Genomic DNA, 17,752 nt, shown 5'->3' on the forward strand with positions numbered 1-17,752 from the left:
CCCTTTCCAGCCCCTTAAGGAACCGCCCCACCATTGGGTGGGAAAACACAAAGCCCCCTGAAAATCCCGGGTGGAAGGCGGAGATGGCCGCCAGATGCACCCTGATCGAGGACGGGGCCAGCTCCTGCTGCTTGAGGTGCAGTAGGTACTCTAGAATGGTAGGCACCGGAGCCTGGTGTGGCTGAACCTGTTGAGGCCCACACCAGCATGAGAACCTCTTCCACTTGGCCAGATAAGTCGCCTTGGTAGAGGGCTTCCTACTACCAAGTAGAACCTGCTGCACAGGGAGGGAGCATTGGCTCTCCAAAGCGTTCAGCCACAGAGCTTCCATGCCGTTAGATGCAGTGATTGCAGGTCAGAGTGGAGGAGCCGCCCTCCGTCCTGCGTGATGAGGTCCCGGTGTAGAGGCAGGGTTACTGGGGCTTCCACCGACAGCTCCAGGAGCGTGGTGAACCAGTGCTGGCGGGGCCAGGCCGGGGCGATGAGGATGACTGCCACCCCATCCCTGCGCACCTTGAGCAGGACCTTATGCACCAGGGGAAGCAGGGGGAAGGCGTATTTCAATTCCCCTCCCCACTAAATTGGGGAAACTGGCACAGGGAGTTCACTGCTTGCTGGATGGCCAGGAATTATGATACTGGGAGGCTCGCCTTTGCCTGGGATCGCGAATGCGTCTGCTATTGAGCCCGGGCTGCGGCCCTGGAACGAGCAGAACTGCGGGCACTGGGCGTTGCCCTTGGTGGCAAAAAGGTCTACCCGGGGAAACTCCCACTTGCGGACGAGTGAATACATGACGTCCGCTCTGAGCGTCCACTCGTGCATGCGGTACAACCTGCTGAGGTGGTCCGCCAGTTCGTTCCGCACCCCCGGGAGATGTGACGCCTCGAGATGAATGGCGTGGGCTATGCAAAAGTCCCAGAGGAGGAGAGCCTCGTGGCAGAGCGGTGAGGAACGGGCTCCGCCCTGCTTGTTTATGTAAAACATGGCGGTGGTGTTGTCCGTCAGAACTGTCACGCTGTGAGCACTCAAAGTGACGTGAAAGGTCTGGCAGGCTAAACGAACCGTCCTGAGCTCCTTCACATTGATATGGAGCGACTGCTCCACTTCCGACCACAAGCCCTGAGTCTTGAGGTCCCCTAGGTGAGCACCCCATCCGAGATCTGACGCGTCCGTCACAAGCGTCAGGTCCAGCTGTTGTGCAGCAAAGGGGATGCCTTCGCAAACCATGGTCTGGGACAGCCACCACCACAGGGAGTCTAATACGTCCCTCGGGGCAGTCACTACCAAGTCCAAGGGGTCCCTGCCTGGGCAGTATACATGGGCGAGCCAAGCCTGCAGCGTTCTGAGTTTCAGTCTGGCATGCTTGACCACATGCGCGCATGCTGCCATGTGGCCCAGCAGCCTCAGGCAGCATCTGGCCGTTGTAGTGGGAAACTGGCACAGGGAGTTCACTGCTTGCTGGATGGCCAGGAATTATGATACTGGGAGGCTCGCCTTTGCCTGTACCGCATCTAGGACAGCCCCTATGAATTCCACTCTCTGTGTTGGAATGAGGGTGGACTTGGGGACATTGAGCAGGAGCCCCAGCGTGCGGAATAGTCTCAGGGCCACTTACACGTGGGACCGAACCTCCTCTTCAGACCGGCCCGCCAGGAGCCAGTCGTTGACGTACGGGCAAACTTGGACCCTTTGCCTCCGTAGGAAGGCCGCCACTACCGCCATGCATTTTGTGAACACCCGTGGGGCCGCAGCTAGGCCAAACGGGAGAACCGTGAACTGGTAATGTTCTTGGTTCACAGTGAAGCGCAGGAATTGGCGATGAACCAGGTGGATGGCGATATGAAAGTATGCGTCCTTCGAGTCAAGGGCAGCGTACCAGTCCCCCGGATCCAGCGTACCAGTTCCCCGGATTGTGCCCAGAGAGACCATGCGGAACCGGGCCTTGACCAGGAACTTGTTGAGCCTACGCAGGTCCAGAATGGGTCGAAGGCCTCCTTTGGCCTTGGGAATGAGGAAGTAGCGGGAATAGAACCCTTTCCCTCTTAGGTCCTTCGGTACCAACTCTATTGCCCCCGCCTCTAGGAGTGTGCGAACCTCCTCTTACAGGAGGTGCTTGTGAGAAGGGTCCCTGAAGAGAGGCGGGGAACGGGGATGGGAGGTAGGCAGGGAGGAGAACTGCAGCATGTAAGCGTCGTGCACCGTGCGTAACACCCAACGGTCCGACATAATGCTGGACCACGCACGGGAGAAGCGGGACAGGCGATTCAGGAAACAAGGGGATGGATCTGGTGATTGGTCTGGTATGCTGTCCTCGAGCGCACCTTCAAAAGTCTGGTTTAGGGCCGGGCTGAGACTTATGCTGGCCTTGGCTCTGGCCCGGCCTATTGGAGCTATTGTTATTATCATTACGCCGCTTCCTGTTATCCCTATTTCGCCTGCGGTAGGGCTCCTGCCTAGGACGAGGTTGGTAGTGACGCTGAGGAGGAGGCTGTGGCTTGAAGGGCTTTCTTTGTGTCGCCGGGGTGTGCATACCCAGCGACTTGAGTGTGGTCCTCGAGTCCTTGAGGCTATGCAGCTTTGCGTCCGTCTGGTCCAAAAAGAGCCCGGACCCTTTGAAGGGGAGGTCCTGGAGCGAGTTCTGGACCTCAGGCGGCAGACCTGACTACTGTAGCCACGCCGAGCGTCGTATGACCACGCCAGACGCGACTGTCCTGGCCGCTGCATCCGCTGAATCCAAGGACGCCTGGAGAGAGGTCTTCGCTACGGCCTTGCCTTCGTCCACCAGCGCCGTAAACTCCTGTTGGGAACCCTGCGGGAGGTTGTCCTTAAACTTCCCCACTGCCGCCCAGGAGTTGAAGTTATGTCTGTTGAGGATGGCCTATTGGTTAGGAATCCTCAACTGGAGGCCCCCTGAGGAATACACCTTCCTGCCAAACAGGTCCAGGCGCTTCGCTTCCTTGGCCTTAGGGGCCGGGGCCTGCTGCCCATGGGGCTCTTTCTCGTTTACCGCCGAGACTACCAGGGAACATGGGCTTGGGTGGCAAAACAAGAAGTCGTACCCCTTTGACGGGGCGAAGTACTTGCGTTCCACACCTTTGGCTGTTGGAGCACTGGAGGCCGGGGTCTGCCATATAGTCTTATAGTTCGACTGTATGGTCTTAATGAGTGGAAGCGCTATTCTGGATGGACCCTCTGGGCTCAGGATGTCCACCATGGGGTCCTCCTGCTTAACCGTCTCCTCCGCCTGTAACCCCAAGTTATGAGCAACCTTACGCAGCAGCTCTTGGTGGGCTCTGTGGTCTATTGTCGGCGGTCCTGATAGCGCTGTGCCTGCCACCGCTTCATCCGGGGATGACGAGGAGGTCAGCAGCTGCTCCGCTTCCTCCTGCTGGTCCCCTTGGTCCCCCTCCCCCAAAGGAGGGGCTTCCGGCTCGGGCCCGGACAGCTGACCCTGGGGCGGCACCGGACTCGGTGCCAGTTTGTCTGGTCTCTTGCTCGGCGACGGTGCAAGTGGTGTGGATGCCGTAGCTTCCCGCATGGAGGAGCGTCAGTGCGAGGACCGGGACCGGTGCACTGAGTAGTTGGCCCTGGAGGGAGCCCCTTGCCGCTGGTGGTAGGCCCAAGGGGTCCAGAAGGGCCAGTGTCCCGGCGGTCCCCACTGGGGTTGCCACCCAGCCTGGTATTCTCTGCTGTCCGGTGCCCGGTGCGGGTAACTGTATCAGCCCGAGTCGGCACCGGACTCCAGCGACGCCAAGCATGAAGGCCACGGCGGTGCCGTTGACCTGTGCTGGCGGGAGGCCGACGAGCAGCTTCTTGCCGATCGGGAACGGGATCGGTGCTCCCGAGACCTGGACCGGTGACTTCTGGAAGCCTTCGGCAATGGTCAGCTTGCCTTCTCCTGGTGCCGGTCTCTGGAGGGCGCCGGAGAGCGTCGGGTCCCTTGCACTAACCCTGTGCGCTGACTTGTCTCCGGTACCGAGGCTTCCTTCTGCGTCATGGGTAACTGAGAGTCCACAGACTCGACGTTTAACCGGGAGCGATGCCGAGAGGGTGTCCTCGAACGGCGCACCATTGCCGGCTTTCCCCTCGATGGCACTGGGGGCCCAGGTGCCGGAGGCTTCTCCCTGATCAGGAGGGGGCTCACCGCCAACAACCCGATGAGGTCCTTCACCGCCTCAAAGGTGTCAGACGTGGAGGGCTGATCTATTACTCACTCGAGCCCGTCGTCCTCACTGAGTTCACTTAGGGCTGGACTCAGTGGGACTTGTGGCGCCGGTGCCATCGGTGCCGGCGCAGGCACAATGTTCATCCCGCTCTTTCCGGTGCCCGGGCCCTTAGATGGCGCCGGTCTCCTTTGTGGGGAACGTCCGCGCCCTTCTTTTGGTTTGACCTTGGGCTGCACCGGGGAGGATGAGCACTGCTGTGGCCTACTTTTCTCCGAGGCTGATGGCTTGCGGTGCTTATCCGGCACTGGGTCTCTTGACGACTCCGGGGCACTCTGCACCGAGGAGGCTGGAGCTGGTGTCAGGTGCTCCGGGCCCGATGGCTGCAGCGCTGCCTCCATCAACAACTGCTTCAAGCGAAAGTCTCTCTCTTTCTTTGTTCTAGGCTTAAACGCCTTGCAAATCTTACATCTCTCTGTTTGGTGTGCTTCCCCCAGGCAACGTAGACAGGAGTCGTGGGGGTCGCATGGGCTTGTGGCACGTGGCGCAAGCCTTAAACCCCTGGGCCTGCGGCATGCCCCGCGGCCCCGGGTGGGTGCTGGAAGCCTCCAAGCACCTAATCTATTAAGTGTTCACAACAATAGAATGCAAATGAACTGATAGCAGCTAAGTACTCTAAAGCTAAGGGATTGCTTCTCCTACGAGAGCAAGAATTTGTTCCAACGTCGCCACGGACGGTAAGAAGGAACTGGAGGGGGTCGGGCCAGCAGGGGTATATATGCACGGCGCAGTGACGCTGCTCAGGCGGGGGCCCCGCCGGCCCGATGGGTACCCCTAAGGGGAAAATTTCCGACGCTCGTGCACTCAGCGTGCGCACACCTAATGTGGAATGGACGTGAACAACCACTCGAAGAAGAATGGTAGTATCTGATATGAGGGGAAGCTCACAAAGCAGATAAAGTACTTGTCTCCTTTTGGAATTCTTTGAGTCTTAGGAAGTGTCTCTGTAAGATCCACTGTATAGATCTTGGCAGTGGACTTGGATAATGCTGTGCATTTCCTGTTGTGCTTCCCCTAAGGGTACATACTGCTCTCAAATTCTGTGAAGTGATGTATATCTTGGAACTCCCTTAGCAGTATGTACAGCTTAATATTTTTAGACATATGGCGTCATGAACAAAACAGTTATAGAGGGAAATACACAAAGCTCCACAAAACCTTTGCAAATACTTGTTCATTCAACAAATTTGAGGAATATTGGCTAAATATTAAGGTAGACGTTTAAATAATTTATTAATATCTTCAAATTAAATTAAACATTCTAGAGGTGACTGAGTCTAGATTTGAGAGACTGGATCATTGATCCTGGAGTCAGTGACAGGGAAAGGAGCATGAGCAGTGGATTAAACTCCATAATAGAACAGGTAAAAGTAAGCTTTCAGCGAGGGGAAGTCCTTTACGGAAAGTGATCAGAGAGCAACCTAAACGTACAGCTGAAACAATGGGATTAAGATGAATTCATCAGCTATGGTATCACTGGCAGTAGCTTTCACTGATCGCTGACTGCAAGCCAATCAAACAAATGTCATATACCCACCATGAAGGTCATTTTGTACCCCAACATTTTTTTTAAAAAATGGCTGTACACTTGGAGTTCTACCTCCATCCTGGTTTCAAAGACACAAAGTAAAGATAATCAAGCAGCTCAGAAAAAAACTTGTGAAAGCAGTCTATGCTGCCCATTTTCATTTATGAAAAATACTGTGCATAATATAAACTTTGAAAATTTCAGTGAAGGAGAATAGAAATAGTTTGTTTCAGATAAATAATCACATACATATCCTACATTGTACAGTATTTGTAACCATAATTCTGGCCAATTCTCAGCAATTTACATTCTAAAATAGCTAATGATATTTCATTTCACACTATTCCAATAAAGCAATAAGCTGCAAATTTCTACTTTAGTAGATTATTTGGTGCATGCTTTCAGTATGCTATAATTTCAGAAAAAGACAGGTTGGGGAGGGAAATAATGTTTAGTTCAAAAGGAGCCCTAGTGATCCCAAAACAGATAAATACTACTAATTTTAGAGGGGGGAGTCCTTTACTTTCCCCCCGCCCCATATTTATTTCTCCCTCCTTTTTCATTTTTCCTTACAGTTCACTACATGTCAAATGTCTCAGATTGGAGGAGAGATCAATAATAGAAAATGTATTACCTGATGATTTCCTTTCTGGGACAGACTTCTCCTCCAATCCACCCCAACCCAGAGAAGTTTTTCAGGTATTTCTAGAATGGCCTCTTTATAGATCAGTGTAGTTATATAAGGCATCACTGGTAAGAATTTTCATGTATCTAATAAGACATAAGTGTTCCAATACAGCTCTGGAAGATTGTGTCCAAGCCCAGAAACCCAGTGGACAAGTATAAATTATTTCTGTTACTGCCAGAAGAGCAGCGCAGCAGAACTGGCAGAGGACAGCACCAGAAATGAAATAATCAAGATACAAAATTTTCCATTTTATTTTAGTCTTCCTCCTGTAGAAGAACCAGGAGTCTTAGTTACCTTGAGCCCAAATGTACAAACCCCAGAGGCAAAAAAAGGCGAAAACACTTTTAAATATGACCTAAAATAGCTATGAATCTTATAGTTTTGTATAGCACCCATCACTGTAGTATCAAAGCACTTTTCTATATCTAAATATGTCATGACTTAAAAGTAACTGGGATCTTATTTGGCTGGAAGGAAGAGCTACATGTCCTATTGGAAATCTGAGCTTCTCGCTTTACCAATAGGCTACAGACCTCATTATATCTATATGGGCATTGGATATCAGTCATTAAACCTTTTATTTACTAAAGACGCAGCACTGCCTATCCCAAGACTATTGTAATTTTGAGGGGAATGAAATATTTTGAAAATACTTTTTCTGCAACCCTTGAGAAATATAAAGAACGTATGAAGCTGTGAAGTTGGTGACAGTATTATCTGTACTCATTTGGAATATCTGCATAATCCACATGTTGTTTTGACATTTGAGTAATGCACCCATTTAAAAAATCACACTGATAAAACCCTTAGCCCCATAACACACTATACACACTATTTATCTAGGGTTCTTATATGCCCACATTATTTAGCAATCCGAGGGCCTCACAAAATTATGATAAACACATGAAAATGTAGCTACTGCTCTTTCCTCTTTTCCTTCCATTTGGAAAGCACTGAATGTAGTGTACTATATATGGTATGTGTAAATATTTATTACATATGTACACACACATAGATACATTATGTTATTAACATCCAGTACTTTATAATGGTTTATAAACAGCAGCAAATATTTACTACCAGTTAAATTTTGTAGGCTTGATTTTTTTCCTTGTTTCACTCAATTTATTGACAAAAGCAGATGCAATACTAGCATGCTGAGAAATAACAGCTCACAGCTATTATTTAAGTATCCACACCAGCAGAAATTAAATGTAAATTCTTTCCGTAGTATCACGACACAGCTTTTACTCAAAGATAGAGTGAGAGTTTCAGAATGCACTAAAAACACATTTATGCTTAATTGTATTATAAGGTAAACTAGAGATGTCTGAGGGCTTGTTTTTATTACCGCACTAAATTGGCACTGCTGCATCGATGCAGCGGCGCCGAATTAGCGAGTCTGGTGAATGGGAGAGCGCTCTCTTGTCGATGTAATTACTCCACCTCAACAAGAGAAGGAAGCTATGTCGGTGGGAGAGAGTCTTCCGTCGACATAGCATGGTGTAGACGCCGCTTTAAGTCAATGTAAGTTACGTTGCTCAGGGGGGTGGTTTTTTCACACCCCATGAGCGACATAACTTACATCGACTTAGGCAGTAGTGTAGACAAGCCCTTATTTATTAAGACTGAAATTACAGGAAGATAGGGACTGTGGCCAAGGACAATGCAATCATATGGTACAAGAATTAAGGAAGAAATGTCCCCATAGGATTTATTTCTTACCAGTGGTAGAGAGAAGGCTGGGGAGGGGGGAACTCAACCCTCTCCCCCAATATTAATCAGTTAACTCTGACATCTGAAGTTGATATTTACCAGTAGAGAATCCCTTGCTACCAGCTGATGTCAAGGAAGCAAGGATACCTGCCATGTCTGAAAGTGGGACGCAATGTAATAAAAAGACAAAAAATTCAGGACACTAATATTTGGTAGTGCAGAATTCTTAAAATGATGTGGAGTTCATTTCTTTAACTAAAGTCTTCTGTACTTCCAATTTCATACTGCAGCAGTTTTATGTAATTTACAACACTGAGATGAAAGCACGTTTGGGTGAGGATGAGATAAACTTGGGACTGCAATAAGTATTAGAGAGCCAAGATCCAATTTTGAGAGTTTTCGTTCTGTAAGTTAAGATATTTGAAACGGCAGTAAGGAGCATTTGCCTTCCACTGTTACCTGATTACAGAATTTTGGCCTGGTGAAAGCTAAATCTAAATATGAAAATGAAGGTACAGTAGAACCTCGGAATTACGAACACCTTGGGAATGGAGGTTATTGGTAACTCTGAAATGTTTGTAACTCTGAACAAAACGTTATGGTTGTTCTTTCAAAAGTTCACAACTGAACATTGACTTAATACAGCTTTTAAACTTTACTATGAAGAAGAAAAATGCTGCTTTCTCTTTAGTTTTTTAGTAGTTTACGTTTAACATAGTACGGTACTGTGAGTGATTTTTTTGTGTGTGTGTGTGACTCTGCTGCTGCCTGATTGTGTACTTCTGGTTCCAAATGAGGTGTGTGGTTGACTGATCAGTTTGTAACTCTGGTGTTCATAACTTTATAGAGTATAGAGTCAACAGCTGAAATTTATTCTGGTCCATTTTTACTGGTGAATGAAAATAGAATGCCAGAAAGAATCTAATGTTCAAATCCTGGAAACTGATCATGACAGGTGAACTAAACTAAGGTGGTCATTTCTCAGTAGTTCTAAATATTAAGTCATATTTGACACTCCATGATCTCAGTCATCAACTGCAATAAAATTTGCAAAAACAGTGAGAGAATTATTTTGGCTCCTACAACCTGTACAGAAAGACTGCTGACACCCAACCAGATTCAGGGGAAAACGCACCTCTTCCTGATAGCTGGTCCTGTAAGCCATCTCCAAGTCCCCATCCAGGAAGTTCAGGCTCAACTTGTTAATTGGTGGTTTAAAGAAATAGTCTTTCATCAGGCTAAAGAGAACAGAGAGACAATGTGAACAGTTTTACAAGGAGTTTACTTAGCTGTAATTCTTCTTCAAAGATACCATTTCACAGGTTTCTCACTCTTGGATCTCTGCTTCCAGTGTGAAACCGGTGGTCTTAACAGTTTTGATCTTTTGAAGTACTGGTAGCTTCTCATTGTTCATCAGAAGCTGCAGTACCTACAGCAGGGTTGGGCAAACTTTTTAGCCGGAGGGCCACATCTGGGAATAGAAATTGTATGGTGGGCCATGAATGCTCACAAAATTGGGACTGGGATGCAGGAGGGGGTGAGGCTCTGGCTGAGGGTGCAGACTCTGGGGTGGGGGTGGGGATGAGGGGTTTGGGGTGCAGGAGGGTGCTCTGGGCTGGGATCGAGGGGTTTGGAGGGCGGGAGGGGGATCATGGCTGGGGTAGGGGGTTGGGGCATGGGGGGAGGCTCAGGGGTGCAGGCTCCAGGGCGGCGCTTACCTCAAGCGGCTCCCGGAAGCAATGGCATGTCCCTTCTCCAGCTCCTATGTACGCTGCCCCGTCCACAGGCACTGCCCCTGCAGCTACCATTGGCTGTGGTTCCCAGCCAATGAGAGCTGTGGGGGTGGCACTTGGGGCAAGGGCAACGTGCAGAGCAGAGTGCCCTGGCTCCCCCTACTCATAGGAGCCGGAGGGGGGTCATGCCGCTGCTTCCGGGAGCCACATGGAGCGGCCCCCAACCCTGGTCCCCGGCTGGCGCACCGGAGTGGGGCAAGCCTCAGACCCCACTCCCCAGCAGGAGCTCAAGGGCCGGCTTAAAATGGCTGGCGGGCCGGATCTGGCCCGCGGGCTGTAGTTTGCCCACCCCGACCTACAACATCACTCCGCATCCTTAAAGTGAAAGGTGAAAATTCCCCAAAAAACATTTATAAGAAAAGGAAACATTTCATTACAAATAAACAAACAAACAAATACATTAATACAAACAAAGAAGACAGGCTCTTAAATTGTCAGGAAGACATTAAAAGTCTTTTCAAAAAACTTTCGAACCATAGGATAACTGAAGAAATAAGTGTCCACAGATCAGCAAATAGTATACATTAATAGCTTCCAGACATTGACACATGCAAGAGACACAGCCTTTTTTTTAACTGAAGCATATCAAATATCAGAAATTGATAAAAAGTTGAAAAATTATTAATAAAGTATTTTCCATTTCAGGGAACAGCACTTGGTTGTCACTGCCTTCAGAGACTAATAATAACTCTGCACCTTCCCAGGATCATACAACAACAGCACTAGACAATCCAGACAACCAGGTAAAGGAATCTGAGACAGGGTTGGAGAGCTCAGCCTTGTTTCTGAGACAGGAGATCCAAAAACCTTTGGTAGAAGAGCCAAAGGCACTGATGAACAAAGAGAATGACATACTAGACCTGATGAGCCTGGCAGCAGATACAAGGAATGTTTGTGCACTCTCTCACCTTTTCCTCCCAGTGCCTGGTGGAGGAGAAGCATACAAGAAGCCTCCATTCTGATTCAGTAGAAAGGCTTTCTGAGCGAGAGATGGAACATTTTGAGGTTACAGTGGATGTAAACAGATTTATGGCAGAACATGTTCGCTTGTGTTAACTCTGACATTTGCAACACTTGTCATCTGCAAGTGTTTTCTTTCCCTGGTAGATGTCAGGCAGCTGGATGAGCCTGATGCTGTGTACATCATTAACAATGCTTTATGGCAGAGTGTCCGAGAGTATGCTCGTACACCTTGTTTATGTAATATTCCGCAGTGATACTGTAATCAGCACCTCTTTTCCTCTAATCTGAGATAGGAAAGATTTCAGAGAACATGGCGCCCTACTCCCTGGAACTCCAACTTACTTATATGCAATTATATCCTTCTGTGATTCCGTTTGTACACCATAATTACATTTCTGAGACTTGAAGGAGAGTTCTGTGTTGCTCAAAAGCTTTTCTTCTTCACCAATATAAGTTAGTTCGATAAAAGATATGACCTCATCCACCTTGTCTCTGTAATTACACTGGCTGTTTAGAGTCAATTTTTATTATTATTAAGGTTGCAGTAGTGTCCAAAATGTGCTAGGAACTTTTCAAACACAGAGGATGACAGTGTCCCTGCCTGAAAAACTGTAATACAGTATAGAAAATGAATGACCCATCTCAAGTTGGATGCATCCGGTACAATCATCGCTAAGTGAAAGTTTCTGAAACACACACTGAAAAAAACTCTTGGGGTCATTTATCAAATCTGATGCCAACTACATGAAGATGCTGAAGGATCCCATGGAGCTGATCTCCACTTATATTGTTTTCTCTTGAGTTGCCTACTCCTCTGCTGCTGACAAGGAAGTGTTCTGGAAGCCCTAGAAGCACAAACTCAATGGCATAAGATAATAGAAAGGAGATTTTTCTATTGAGATGCAGGAAGAGTCAATCCCAGATATCTGGCCAATGACTTTGTACCAAAGTGCTTTTAATGTGTCAAGTTTTTAAGGTCAGCTTTCAAATGTCAAATCACAATCCTTGACTGGATCTCCAGAGAAAGACCAGAAGACTTCAACCATGAATAATGGCAATGATTTTACTTCATTATCTCAGCCCTTGCTATGTACTGAAAGCATTATAGGAGGCACCAAGAAAATGACAAGTTACACTCTGATCAAATCTCCTCCTCCTGTGTGGTTAGAGCTATTTTTATTGAGCTGTCCGTGCAGAGGCTAGCAGGGATTTCAGACACTCATCTGGCATTCTGATATGTCAGGGTGACATCTTGGCAAAGTACACTTCAGCCAAATTGCCAATGTATGAATTTTATGAGCTTTTTTGGGTGGTTGGACTTTCTTCCTCCATGAAATCTTAAAAACAAAAGAAGACAGAGAATGTAACTTCACTTCAAGAAACAAAGTGTCAAAAAAGCCAGAATGGAGAACAGGCCTCAAAGCGCCAAAGACTAGGGTCCAGTGGAATGAGGCACCAAGTCCAGTTGACTCTAAACAGAGTCAGGAAACAGACTGAGCATCTATAGGGCCTTTGAGAACGTGCCTGCTATAATGCCCTAGCTGCTGCCTGCATGCCTCTGATTTCTATTAATCAAATAGTGTTAGGAAAATGAAGATTGAAATAAATCACCTCTGTAGTTAAAAGAGGAATCTGGTCAAAGAAACAACACTAAAAGGATGAAGCGGTATGAAGAAAGGAGCATATTAGGGTGCTACTCTGCAGGCCATGGCTAGAAGAGACCTTAGAATGCACTGAAGTGCACCATAGATACTGTCATGGCTGGGATATGATGAACAGTTACCAGCATTTCAGAGGATTAACATTTTTAAGAGCTCTCAAGGCTGATTCCCCACTCTGGCACTTTGAGTGCAGAAGGTGGGGGCCTGCAAGGACTCTAAAAATTAATACTTGCCACTCCAGACTTGTATTAAACTCCCAAGGTTACAGTTTTTCTCTGAACTTGGCTGGGTAGATGCTGCCACAACCCAAATGCAAAACCCCTTGGAATCCAGGAAGGCTCACTTGGGAATTCCTTCCTGTGGGGTACCCTCAAACCCTTTCACACACCCCCAACACCCCGGGGAAGAGCTGAGAAAGGAAAACAAAGAAATCAGCTGTTGCCCACCAGCTAATTAAAAAACATGTGCACAAACCTCTTAAGACACAAAAAATCCAATCCTGTTCTTAAAAAAAGGTAAATTTTATTAAAAACAAAAGGAAAGAGAATACATCTGGATCTTAGGCTTTTACTAGATTTGAAAATCCCACTTACAAAAATTAAACATCAAGAATAACCTTCTTGAGGTCCAGCTTAAAGGTTACAAGCAAAACAAAAGCATTTGGGGTTAGCACAGAGGAGTCCATAAGCCTTACAAAACAAAAGAAATAAACTTAATCGCGTCTTCTTAGACATTTCTGATCTACTTACATATCTGGGTTTCCAAATAAGCAATTTCTAGGCCTGATTCTGATGCTTTTCATACCTGACCTTCAGCTTCTCACAGCATAACTGCTGCCCTGTTCCCCTCTTCCCCGGAGAACAACAACAGACACAAAGGGCAATTTCCCCCCCAATTTTAAAAAGTTCTAGCCTTCCCATTTGGCTCTTTAGGTCACGTGCCCACTCCCTTCCTTTACCTGTGGACTTTTTTAACCCTTTACAGGTAAAGCAAGTAGAGAACAGCTACTAACAGGGATTTTATAGCTAACTGGCTGACTGGGTGTCCATAAAAGGGAGCTCCCCCCCCCCCCTTCATTTATCTCACGCACACCCCAAATCACAGACGCTGCTGGCCAGCCTGGTTTAGGTCGGGTCCACACCGGCTGGGATTTCTTCCTGAAGGTTTAGGAAACAGAGTTAATAAGATACATGTACCTCTAATTTTACTAATAATTACATGAAAAACTAAACTACTTTTCACATTTTAAGGTCTACAATGACTCAGAATACAGGGGACATTTTCACCCTGATAATTCTGGGAAACCTTCCCGGGACAGTGCATCAGCCACTTTGTTAGAGGCTCCTGAAATGTGTTGTATTTCAAAATCGAAGTCTTGAAGAGCTAAACTCTACTGAAGAAGTTTTTTGTTAGTTTCTTTGACTGAGTGAAGCCACTTTAGTGCAGCATGGTCAGTCTGCAGCTGGAAACGCTGTCCCCAAATGTATGGGCGTAGCTTCTCCAGAGAATACAAAATGGCTTAACATTCTTTTTCTGAGACTGACCAGTGGCTTTCCCTCTCAGAAATTTTTTTGCTGAGAAACACGACAGGATGGAATTGTTGATCTGGTCCTTCCTGCATTAAAACTGCTCCTAAACCATGCTAGGACGCATCTGTGGTTACGACGAACGGTTGGTCGAAGTCCGGGGCCCTAAGTACAGGGTCAGACGTAAGGGCCGCCTTAAGATGGTTAAAGGCTTTCTTATACTTCTCAGTCCACTGAACTGCATTGGCTGTTTTTTCCTGGTTAGGTCTGTCGGTGGGGTGGCAATTTGGCAGTAGTGTGGTACAAATCGTCGGTAATACCTGGCCAACCCCAAGAAGGATTAGACTTGCTGCTTCTTTGACTTAGGCATTTTGGATAGCATTTACTTTAGCCTGTAAGGGGTTGATAGTTCCTTGATCCACCTGGTGTCCAAGGTACGTTACCCTGTTTAGGCCTATTTGACATTTTTTGGCCTTAACGGTTACTCCTGCCTCCCTTATGCGCTGGAAGACAGCTTGGAGGTGTTCCAGGTGTTCAGCCCATCTGAAAATCTGAGAATATAGCCACATCGTCAAGGTAGGCAACTGCAAATTCCCCAAATCCAACCAGAAGGTTATCTACCAGTCTCTGGAAGGTGGCGAGTGCTTTTCGCAGTCCGAAAGGGAGCACATTAAATTCATACAGCCCTACAGGGGTGATGAAGGCTGACCTTTCCTTGGCTGGGTCATCTAGCAGCACTTGCTTAGTTAAGTCTAAGGTGGAGATGAACAGGGCACATCCCAGTTTCTCCAATAGCTCATCTGTGCGTGGCATTGGATAGTTCTCTGGGCGAGTTACAGCATTTAGCTTACGGTAATCCACGCAAAAGTGGATTTCCCCATTGGGTTTGGGAACCAGAACCACTGGAGAGGACCATGCACTCTCAGAGGGGTGGATTACACCCATCTGTAACATGTCCTTGCTCTCCCTTTCTATTGCAGTTTGGCTTGAGGAGCCATCCAGTAGGTTTGGGCTCAAATTGGGCGAGCATCACCTGTGTCAATGGAGTGGTACGCTCGTTCTGTCCGTCCTGGGGTGGCTGAAAACATTGGTACGAAGCTTATGCACAGCTCCTGTATTTGCTGTCACTGCTTATGCCCAAGGGTGATGGAAAGGCTCACCTCTTCTACGTAGGTTTTCTCGAGCAAGGGCTAGAGAGTCTTAGAGAGTTTTGCAGGTTGGTTACAAAGTCCAAAATGTTAGTTCCTGGAGAAGATGTAACCCCCTCCCATTGCTGTTTCACCAACTGTAATGGCCCCTTGACTTCATGGCCATAAACGAATTCAAAGGGTGAAAATCCCAAACTGGGATGTGGTACAGCCCTGTAGGCAAAGAGCAACTTCTGCAACACTAGGTCACAATCATTGGAGTGCTCATTCAAGAATTTAAGTATCGTGGCCCCCAAAGTCCCATTAAACTTCGTTTGATGGTGGTAAAGGGGGTCAACTAAAGTGATTCACCCCATGAGCTTCAAAAAGATGTTTCATGGCCTCTGCCAGGAAGTTAGTTCCCGAATCCGTAAGGATGTCGGAGGACCAACCTATCCCGGCAAAAATGTCTGTTAATACATGGCTCATGCTTTTAGCCCTGGTGTTGCTTAGAGCTATTGCTTCCAGCCATCGGGTGGCAAAATCCATGAAAGTCAGTATTTACAGCTTTCCTCTAGGTGTCTTCTTAGGGAAAGGACCCAGAATATCCACAGCTACATGCTGAAATGGAACCTCAATTATGGGGAGTGGCTGGAGAGGGGCCTTGACCTGGTCTTGGGGCTTTCCCACCCTCTGGCACACCTCACAAGATTGGACATAGGTAGAAACGTCCTTGCCTATCCCCTCCCAGTGGAATGACTTCCCCAAACGGTCCTTGGTCCTGTTCAGCCCAGCATGGCCACTAGGGTGATCATGGGCTAAGCTCAAGAGTTTTTTCTTATACTTAGTTGGAACTACCAACTGTCTTTGAGGATGCCAGTCTTCCTGGTGCCCACCAGAAAGAGTTTCCTTGTATAAGAGTCCTCCTTCTATAACAAACCTGGACCTATTGGAAGAGCTGAGAGGCGATGGGTCACTCCGTGCTGCCGTCCAAGCTCCCTTGAGACTTTCATCCGCTTCCTGCTCTGCCTGGAACTGCTCCCTTGATGTTGGAGACATTAGTTCCTCACTGGGTTGTGGACTTGGTCTCACTGGAAGCGATGCAGGTGATGGGGTTGTCTCTGTTGATTGTGAACCGCTTTCCGCTGGTGCACCAGGTTGTACTTCAGGCTCCGGTTGAGCTTCTCGTGCCGGTTTAGCTGCTGCTGCAGGTGCTGGCTCCCCAGACTCTGGTGGGGTTGCAAGCACGGGCTCTGGTGCTGACTGCTCTGCCAGTTCCAATTCTTGGGCTGGTTCTGGCTGGGTCCCAGGAACTGATGTACAACTGCTGCCATAGACTTTGGTCTGGGGTCGAGTTCCACCACCTCTGGTTGGGTCCCTGTTGGAGGCTCAGGAATGGAGTTAGGTGTGGAGGCCTGTTTAGCCTGGCTATGGGTCCCCATCCCCACCCATTTTGTTAGCCTCACATGGTTGGCTAAGTCTTCTCCCAGCAGCATGGGAATGGGATAATCGTCATAGACTGCAAAAGTCCATATTCCTGAGCAGCCCTTGTACTGGACAGGCAACTTGGCTGTAGGCAAGTTAAAAGAGCTTGCCTTAAAGGGTTGCACCATCACTTGGGCCTCTGGGTCGATGAATTTGGGGTCCACCAGAGATTGGTGGATAGCTGACACCTGTGCTCCAGTGTCTCTCCATGCAGTAATCTTCCTCCCACCCACACTCACAGTTCCCCTTCGCTCTGGGGGTATTTGCGAGGCATCTGGACCTAAAGGCTCTCGGTGGGACTCCGGGGTGATGAGTTGCAGTCGGCTGGTGCTCTTGGGTCAGTTGGCCTTTACATGCCCCAGCTCATTACATTTAAAGCATCGTGCAGCTGACTGTGGGCTGGGGCGAGGTGGGATGAGAGGGCATCTGGAGTCTCCCGGGCTGTGTGGAGGGCTCCTCCTTGCGAGGTGGGTCTTTGGGCTGACCCCGATGGTGGGGTGTTGTCTTGAGTTGCCCCTTCTGGTATCCACACCAACTGCTACTAGCTTTCTTCTTCTTCGCTGCCTCGACCCATTTGGTTCCGATCTCCCCCGCCTCGATTGCAGTTTTGGGCTTCCCATCTAGGATGTACCTTTCTATTTCCTCAGGAACGCTAAGAACTGCTCCATTTGTATTAGGAGAGACAGATCTTCCAGAGATTTAACATTTGCTCCTGATATCCAGGCATCCCAATTTTTTACAATGTGGTAGGCATATCGGGAAAATGCCACGTCTGGTTTCCACCCTATGGCTCTGAACCACCGACAGGCATGCTCGGGTGTTAACCCCATTCTAATTCTGGCCTTTAGTTTTAAAAGTTTGTACTCGTTCATGTGTTCTTTAGGCATTTCAGCTGCCACCTCTGCTAAGGGTCCACTGAGTTGCGGTCTCAGCTCCATATACTGGTCTGTAGGGGTGTTGTATCCAAGGCATGCCCTTTCAAAATTTTCTAAGAAGGCTTCTGTATCATCGCCTACCTTGTATGTGGGGAATTTCTTGGAAT

General features: G+C 48.1%; 1 protein-coding gene across 1 annotated transcript in view; it reads right to left on the reverse strand.

Moving 5' to 3' along the window:
• The window catches only part of ADCY9 (adenylate cyclase 9), a 206,326-nt gene that overhangs the window by 38,139 nt on the left and 150,435 nt on the right, over positions 1-17,752 (reverse strand). Inside the window, exon 5 of the mRNA XM_065411641.1 lies at positions 9,291-9,393. Within this exon, the coding sequence (XP_065267713.1) occupies positions 9,291-9,393 (103 nt within the window). The remainder of the gene's footprint in view (positions 1-9,290; positions 9,394-17,752) is intronic.

The sequence above is a fragment of the Emys orbicularis genome, chromosome 10, assembly GCF_028017835.1.
Source record: "Emys orbicularis isolate rEmyOrb1 chromosome 10, rEmyOrb1.hap1, whole genome shotgun sequence".
NCBI classification, from domain to species: Eukaryota; Metazoa; Chordata; order Testudines; family Emydidae; genus Emys; species Emys orbicularis.